Genomic DNA, 9,302 nt, shown 5'->3' with positions numbered 1-9,302 from the left:
GCCAATCCATTCAGGAAAGAATCTATGACGGCCCACTTAACCCTTATCCCAAAGGAGGGAAAAGATTCTACAGTTTGTAGCAACTATAGGCCAATATCACTAATAAATAATGATGTCAAAATATATGCTAAAGTAATTGCAAACCGAATACAGCCATTATTACCGTCACTTATAAACCCCGAACAAGCGGGTTTTATTCCAAACAGAGAAACAAAAGATAATACAATGAGAATACTCAACATTATTCAATATGCCCAAAGACATAATATCCCGATGGCCCTCCTGGCGACCGATGCAGAAAAAGCGTTTGATAGGGTAGATTGGCAATTTCTAAAGTTAACTCTTATAAAATTTGGCTTCCCAGACTTCATACTAGATAAAATACTGGCTCTATATATAAATCCTTCTGCTAAAATTAAGATCAATGGCGAGCTATCCTCATCGTTTGAAATTAGGAATGGCACAAGACAAGGCTGTCCTTTATCCCCGTTACTATTTGTCCTAACAATGGAAGTCTTGGCCCAAAAAATTAGAGACAACCCAAACATTAGTGGCATAACATGCAACAAAATTGAGCATAAAACAGCCACATTTGCGGATGACATGCTTATTATTCTATCTAACCCTCAAAAGTCGCTCAAGAATCTGAGTGATGAGTTAAAAACCTTTAGCTCAATATCCAATTTCAAAATTAATAATTCAAAATCAGAACTCTTGAATATAAATATCAATACGGAAAACTGGAACTCCTTATTAAAATTATCTCCCTTTAAAAACAACTCTGCCAGTATCAAATATCTAGGTATACAGATAAACCCAAATTTTTCAAAACTTTATGAACTAAACTTCAAACCATTATTGGAAAAAATAGAGAAAGACCTTAATTCTTGGAATTCGATACAAACATCGTGGTTTGGAAGATCCAATATTATTAAAATGATAATTCTGCCAAGAGTTTTATACCTCCTCCAAACACTCCCGATTAGCTTGCCACAATCCTTTTTCAATACGCTCAAGAAATTAACATCTAAATTTATCTGGCAAACTAAAGGACATAGGGTAAAGCATGACACTTTAACGCGTTCCAAGAAATCGGGAGGCATAGGGCTACCAGATTTTGAGAAATATGATTCTGTTCATTTAAACAGAATACTTGAATGTTATGTATATCCCGGCCGGAAATTATGGTCCGACATTGAAATGACCATGCTAGACAAAAACTTGGAAAACTACATCTGGACCACCCCATATAATAAATTCCAATACAATTCAGTTGTAAATACCCTGACTAATAACACATTAAGAATTTGGCATAAACTCAATAAAAAATACAATCTCATACCAAAGATCTGCGAGGCCACACCCTTTTCATTCCTCATACCGAATAGATGCAGATCTCTAAAACAAAGACTAACCAGAGATAAAGGCTTAGCGAAACTACCGGTTAGACATCTCATTGCAAACAATAATATCATTTCAGATCTGAAGTCGATACCTAACCTGGAAGGCCTAAATTTAACCCCACAAGAAACGGAGATCATACTGGGATCCATCAAACCTTTCCTCCCGGACATTACTGACTTAAATCAGAGGAATTTAATTAATCTTATAAAATCCCAAAACAGACCAGTCAAAGGTCAAATAGCGAAAATATATAAATTTCTTATAGCACCACAGGCGCTCCCATCATACTTATTGAAATGGGAAAATGACTTGAACACCTCCTTCACGTCAGAACAATCTAAATTGATTCTTAAGAACTCCCACTCGGTCTCAGTTTCCACAAGAATTCAGGAACTCAATTATAAAATCATAACAAGATGGTATAAAACCCCGGACATACTAAATAAAATAGACCAGAACCATTCACCTATATGTTGGAGATGCAATAAAGAAAAAGGTACAATGTTACATATATGGTTTAAATGCTGTGATATCTCCCACTTTTGGCAATCTATTGAAGCGATCTTAAACAAATATACTGGAAAAACTATCACTCTTACACCAGAACTGGTATTACTCAATCTAGATACTACTCATCAATATAGTAACTCAAATTCCACTCTACCACACCTTTTGAACGCAGCAAAAACTCTAATAGCGAGACATTGGAAAGACACAAATCCTCCTACAATTTTAGAATGGTTAAAAGAGATCAATCTCATCCAATCATATGAAAGAAACAAATGGTCTAGGAACTTACAATATGATAAATATATGAGCATCTGGAATGACTGGTCTACATTTTATGGCTCAAAAGATATAGAATCACACTTACCACAAACATAACGAATTAACACCATGTCATAAGAAGCCATAGTTCACACATCGGGCCAACAAGCAGATACCTTCTCGAGATCCTGTGCAAATATAGCTCTATATATGTGTTTTTCAATTCAAATAAATATGCTATCTAGACAGTTACTGATTAGTTGTATTAGTCAGCTAGTTCCCCCAAGGGGAATGTGTTTAACATGACTTGTTATTGTGTTACTGCCCCACCCATCCCTGTTTTATTTTTTCTGTATCCCACCCCCCCCCCAGAATACTTTAATACAAAAAAAGTAAAAAATAAAGAATTTACAAAAAAAAACACGCCCAGTTGGTCTTTAAGAAACTCATTAGCATAAATCTAAAATTGCTCACAACTTGCTCAAAAATGATTGTTTTTCAAAATAAAAACCACTGCTGTTATCTACATTACAGCGCCGATCAGACTATGTAGGAGACAGGGCACTTCTAATCTGGTGACAGAGCCTCTGTAAGGAGGTTTTACACTGGGCGATTATCGTGCAGACGAGCATTCATAGAAAGCTCGTTGCCGATAATTGCCCTGTGTAAACAGGGCAGCGACCAGCAGATGAACGAGCAAACGCTCAATAATCTGCTGATCATATAGTTTTAAAAAAAAGTTAAATATTTTACATCGGCTGTCGGCTGGAATAAAAATGCCTTTATTTTTCCAAATGACATAAGGGTGAAGGTCAAGATAAGGTATCGGGGGTCATGTATTAGTCTTTGTGTGCATGTGGCCCTTACAGTGTCCATATGACAAACGTATTATGGACCCATATTGTACCTCAGAGTATGTCCAATTTTATATAGAGGCACACGGAGCCATATTACAAAAGTATTCTTTCCCTGCTTCTAGCGGATAATACAGCTCCTCACGATACAGTGACATATAAACCCCTATGAATCATACATGATCCGTGCACATGTCCTGAACACCTACACACACACACACACACGTGTGTGTGTGTATATATATATATATATAGATATATCTATATATCTATACTGTAGATATATACATACATACACACACATTAGCGGAAAGGTCCCAATGTGGCACTGAAATGTCACACTGCCTTATGTGGACTGAATAAATCATATTTTATACACTTTCTATCGGAGTCCTGCAAGATTTTCTTTAAACGTTTGTTTTGCAGAAACAGCCAGAGAAAAAAGGGGCACATACCCTATGGCTTTTTAAAAATGATGTAGTGTAAGGAGCTCTTTGTGTGATTCCCTCAGCATGGAAGGACTATATATAGATATTTAATCCATTTAAACCATATATGTAACATAGTACCTTTTTCTTTATTGCATCTCCAACAGGTGATTGATTTTGGTCGATTTTACTTAATAATTCCGGGGATTTATACTATCTTGTTATGATTTTATAGTTGAGTTCTTGGATTCTTGAAGAAACTGAGAAAGAGTGAGAATTCCTAAGAATCAGTTTAGATTGTTCTGCGGTAAAGGAGGCGTTCCAGTCATTTTCCCATTTCAATAAATATGAGGGGAATTTTATAGCATTTTGCTATTAGGCCTTTGAGTGGTCTGTTTTGAGATCTTAGTAGAGTAAATAGATTACTCTGATTTGAATGAACTCCTCTTTCTGGCAAACTATCAAATCAATCTTAAACAAATATAGTGGGAAATCGATCACCCTTACCCCAGAACTGGTATTACTCAATCTAGATATTACTCAACATATTAACTCAAAATCCATTATACCAAACCTCTTAACTGCAGTGAAAACCCTAAGGGTATGTTCACACGTAGTCAACAAAAACGTCTGAAAATCCAGAGCTGTTTTCAAGAGAAAACAGACCCTGCTTTTCAGAAGTTTTTCTACCAACTCGCATTTTTCGCGGCGTTTTCACGCCGTTTTCTACGTCCGTTTTTGGAGCTGTTTTCATTGGAGTCTATGAGAAAACAGCTCCAAAAACGTCCAAAGAAGTGTCCTGCACTTCTTTTGACGAGGCTGTATTTTTACGCGTCGTCGTTTGACAGCTGTCAAACGACGACGCGTAAATAACAGGTCGTCTGCACAGTACGTCGGCAAACCCATTCAAATGAATGGGCAGATGTTTGCCGACGTATTGTAGCCCTATTTTCAGACGTAAAACGAGGCAAAATACGCCTCGTATACGTCTGAAATTTGGCCGTGTGAACATACCCTAATAGCCAGCCATTGGAAAGACACAAATCCTCCTACGACTTTGGAATGGTTAAAAGAGATCAATCTCATCCAATCCTATGAAAAAAACAAGTGGTCTAGGAATCTACAATATGATAAATATCTGGAAGGACTGGTCTACATTTTACATCTCAAAAGAAATAGAACCATATTTACTCACAAACTCAACTAATTAATATAACATAAGAAACTCTGGACTCCACATTAGACCAATAAGCAGATACCTTCTAAAGACCCTTCACAAGTATCTCTTAATATACTCGCTCTTCAATTACAATCTAATTAGACAGTTATTCGTAACTTTTATTAGTCCTCTAATCCTCCTTGGTTGAATATGCTTAACATGTTAATATGGTACCAACTCACCCACCCCTTTTTCCTTTCTGTATCCCATCCCCGTGAATCCTAAAACCCTGATGTAACATATGTTGTTTAATCACCCTTTCATATTTATTTATTTTTTATTTTTTCTCTCTTCTGTTCCTTAATAGGTCTTTAAAAAATTTCAAAAAATAAAGAATTTACAAAAAATAAAAAAAAGATATTTAATCCAAACACTTGGTAAGTTTACATACTTTAAAAACATTAACGTCTTAGATACTTGGTGTCAGAATATTTTTTTTTTTATAATGTGTTTTATATTCGAGGAATCACTATTTTTGTTGTGTATTAATAAGAAATGAAGTGCAGCATGTCTTAAAAATATAATGGAGTAGACATTGCCCCAAGCAAATGTCCAGCATTCCTAGAACGTAATTTATAAATATAAGAAAAAATAAGCTATTACCCAACCATTATTTATTACGTGGAAAAGCCTTGGTCATGTTTTCATAAATGCAGAACATTGCACTTACTATGCCAGCTACACAGATGGAGAAGTGATAAAACCTTAATGGCTTTAGTCGGTAATACAATGATCATATAAAAAGCTTTGTTGTATGTTTAACACCACAACGTTCTTCATCTTGTCTGTACCGCCAAAATAGGCGAGTACAGATCTAGTTTACCACGGTCGTCTTCATTCTAGACCCTCATAAAAGATGAAGACCATGGTAGGACCAGCTCAAAAGTAATAAAAAATATGTATATTCTTCATTTGCAGTCATAAAACAGAGAGGCATATTTCATGGAGATGTTGGCCACCAGTGCTTCTTGTATTTACGGAGCCATTTACAGTCTATGCCGATTCTCTAATGAAGACCAAAAGTCATCACAGTATCTAGCGGACATTGTATGGTCTGCTTATTCTGGTCCTTGTTCCTCTCCTCATATAAGGTCTAAGTTAAGGCTCTTATTACAGTCAGTAATATCCATCTCTTCTGTTCTTTGCATCCAGGTTATCTGCTCCTTCATCATGTGCTAGTTCCAGATCATCTGCGTTGTCTGGTTCACCACCACGTTCCTCCTACCAAAAATAAATAAGCGCAACATGTCAGACTGCAATAACGGACAAGATTTATGGATGGAAAAGAAAGATATGATGTAGACCTGAAGATGGAGTCAAAAGCTAATCATTAATATAGTGTCTACCTGGGCATTCAATTACCCCGCCATTGCCACATAAATATATTATGACCATATGCTACAGTAATAGTTAGTGTTCATGAAAATGAATGAGATTGTCACAGCTCCTCCCCTTTTACCAAAATTTTATTATACTGTGGCTTTAAGTGGTTTTCCCACTTTAGGACATTAGTGGTATATCTACAAGATAGGTGGCGGTCGCAACTCTGGGGCATCACCGTCAGGAGAACGGGCTCCTTATACTTTTGTGTTAGGAGCCTGACAACCAGCATGGCCATTGTTACAGCTCCCACATGGGTTGTCACCCAACTGTCCCTAATAACTGGATGAAAAATATATATGTCTTGTTGTCCAATCATACATCACCCTCCCCCAATAAAGCTGCATAACTAATGGCAGTCCTTTTGGTAGTCACCCAGGTTTCCAAAAAAGGAAAACATCTGAATCAGTTATTAACGTAACACAAGATGGTGATTTTGGTAGCAATGCACTTTATAATGAGTGTCAACCATTGAAAACCATTTAGTTTAGTTTTTATTTAAATAGGTTCTGTACTGATTAATTTCTTAATAAATCTTCATAGCGGTTAGTGCTCCGTTTTCCTGATACAGAGCTCCAAATCTCCTGCATAGATATAGATTTAAAACCAAACGCTTTGTCTACCTGCAGGGAAGCTTACGGCACACTGTTTATATATTGAACTCAATAATTATAGTATGCAGTGAGCTCTTTAGCTCCCTCTATGGGTGGCAGCAGGTAGACAGAACTTTGTTTGAAATCTATAGCTGTGTAGGGGGATTTGGAGCTCTGTAATCCGAAAAACAGCCTTAACCACTAGCAAGATATATCAATACAATAATCAGCACAGAATTTTGGACCTAAATATGATAAGATGATATAGGATTTAATTTAAGCCTCCAGTGTAGATGACAAAATTCGGATGCCAGCTGTGGCTCAGCTTTAAAAAAGGATGAAAAGCAAAAAACTTGACTGACTTGTTGACATAAAATCAGCGGGGTTGCATACGCACATAACATTTAGGATTTGGCCATTTGTTGCATTGTTGAGTTACAATTACTTAACAGAACGGGCCTTGTGACGGCAGCACAGCCAGAAGCAGGGCACGCTGGCAATTTGACATGCCTCAATAAAATTAATGGCTGTGTTCCTTCTCTAGCAAAGGGAGTCACATAGTTGAATTTTAAGTGTTCCCTACCGACCCATGAATGTAATACTCCCTCTCAATGTGGTCCGATTCTGCCAAAAGTATATTTAGACGTACAAGGAGAAAATAGACGCCATAATGATGGGAACCAGTAAAGGCAGCATTTTATAGGCTTATAAAATTGAGTAACGACACTTAGGCTTTGTCTTTAAGGGGAGTCAAAAATAGCCACACCAAATCCAATATAATAAAAGAGGTGTAAATGAGTACTGACAGATCTGAACCACTTGCAAGATGGGAGGGAGGCACAACTGTTTTATTGCTGCCCTTTCTTCAATTATCAGTACAAGTAATTGGAGGAAAATGAGTTTAGAAGAAAATGTCCTTGAGGACAACACCATATGATATAAATGGATACAAGACATCGGAATATCAAAAGGGCCCTTCACTGAAACAATTTAATAACTTGGCAGAACTTAAAAGGGTTGTCACAGAATCGAAAATGATCACTTATCCACAGGATAGGTGATCATTTTCTGATCGCTGGGATCACCACCAATCCTGAGAATGGGGGCCCGAATCCCTACATTCTCCTCACAGCATCTCCCGCAGCAAGGAAGAGCTCGAATGGAGCAGCTGTCAAACATGCCCACCCCGCCCCATTTAAGGTCTATGGGACCAACAGAAAAATCCAAGTCCTGCAGCTGTTTCAGTCATGCCCATAAACTTTGAATGAAGCGGCAGCGCGCACGAACGACAGCCACTCCATTTAAGCTTCTCCTTACTGCAGTAGAGGACCTCCGTTCTCATGATCGGTGGGGTCTAAGTGGTGGTGTATTGTGCGATCAGAAAATGATAATCTATCCTGTGGATAGGTGAGAATTTTTCTCTGGGACAACCCCTTTAAGAGTGGATGGGCATTCATGTAGAACTGCAGAATACGTCCTTCGTGCAACTGGAAGTTTCAGGACCGGTCTTAGGACCCGTATGGTCACACAAGGCCCAACAGCCTTTCCCGCTGAAGGGTGCAACACAAATGGCGTGGCACATGAAGCTTCTGATTATCAAAAATCTTATTGTTGTGGAGTATTATTTAGGCGTCGTATAGTACGGTTATTAGATTCCTTTATGTTTAGAGCTATTATTTGGTCAGTTTATGCAGGTGGCACTTGGATAATAATCTTTACTTTGACATTGCGCTGCTCCTTAGGTACTAAACTGCTACAACCATACACTGTAATGTATAACATTATTTACTCAACTGTATGGAAATGCTCCAACGTAACAACATAAGACCGGCCCTGAGAAGTCCGCATCACCAGTGTGTGCTGGTGACCGACCCTGTGCCTGCCACAGTCCATTAGATATAACATACGCTGTACATTATATTTGCTCCACATTATTTATATAGTTCTAAGATATCCCTCCGTGCTGTAAACCCAAAATAACCGCACCATCCCTGTCCCACATCTCACATATGCTGGGACCAGTTTTATTGGAGACTAATTGGAGTTTCTTTAGTACTGGGTTAGCAAACATTATAGAGAAGAAACCCATGCAAGGATAGGGAGAGTATACAATTCTCTACAGATGTTTCCCTCGGTTGGAATTAAGGCCGCCATCAGGAGGAGAAGAGGCGCCTGGCCGGAAGTGGAGGCAAGAGTGGTAAGTACATAGGGGCCTCATTTTTTATTTTTTTCATTTGGTGGAGGGGGATCTGTAAATCAATTTAGAGGTCTGAATAGGGGTGTAAATTAATTTAGGGGTCTGGTCAGGAGTCAATTATTGTAGGGGTCTGGCCAGGGGGTGAATTATTTTGGGAGTGTATATTCATTTAGGAATCTGCATGGGAGTCTGAATTGCATCTATGCAGGTGAAATGTTTGAGAAGGAGATGGAAAATTCATCCAGGCGTGCCGCAGTGGCAGAAGATCCTGCAGGAGCCGAAACCGCGACCAGAACTGCTTGGTAAGTGATTCTGCTGTGTAAAAGCAGCAGCTTCAATGCAATAATCTATCTTGCCCCCCCCCCCCTTGCACACAGAGCCCCTGTCAGGGTGCATATCCCCCAGGGACCCTCTCTGCTCTCTTTACCCCCCCCCCCCCCCACAGCTATGCCACCTAGC

At 38.5% G+C, this 9,302-nt stretch overlaps 1 protein-coding gene across 3 annotated transcripts in view; it reads right to left on the bottom strand.

Annotated features, from left to right (window-relative positions):
* Positions 1–5,270: 5,270 nt before the first annotated feature.
* Positions 5,271–9,302, bottom strand: part of LOC142661899 (uncharacterized) — a 92,987-nt gene continuing 88,955 nt past the window's right edge. For all 3 annotated transcript variants that reach the window (XM_075839602.1, XM_075839600.1, XM_075839601.1), the window contains one exon: positions 5,271–5,894. In XM_075839602.1, the coding sequence (XP_075695717.1) occupies positions 5,790–5,894 (105 nt within the window). In that variant the 3' untranslated portion in view covers positions 5,271–5,789. The remainder of the gene's footprint in view (positions 5,895–9,302) is intronic.

This window comes from Rhinoderma darwinii, chromosome 10, assembly GCF_050947455.1.
Source record: "Rhinoderma darwinii isolate aRhiDar2 chromosome 10, aRhiDar2.hap1, whole genome shotgun sequence".
NCBI classification, from domain to species: domain Eukaryota; kingdom Metazoa; phylum Chordata; class Amphibia; order Anura; family Rhinodermatidae; genus Rhinoderma; species Rhinoderma darwinii.
Note: the sequence above shows the minus strand (reverse complement) of the source record. Positions and strands in the feature narration are given on the sequence as shown.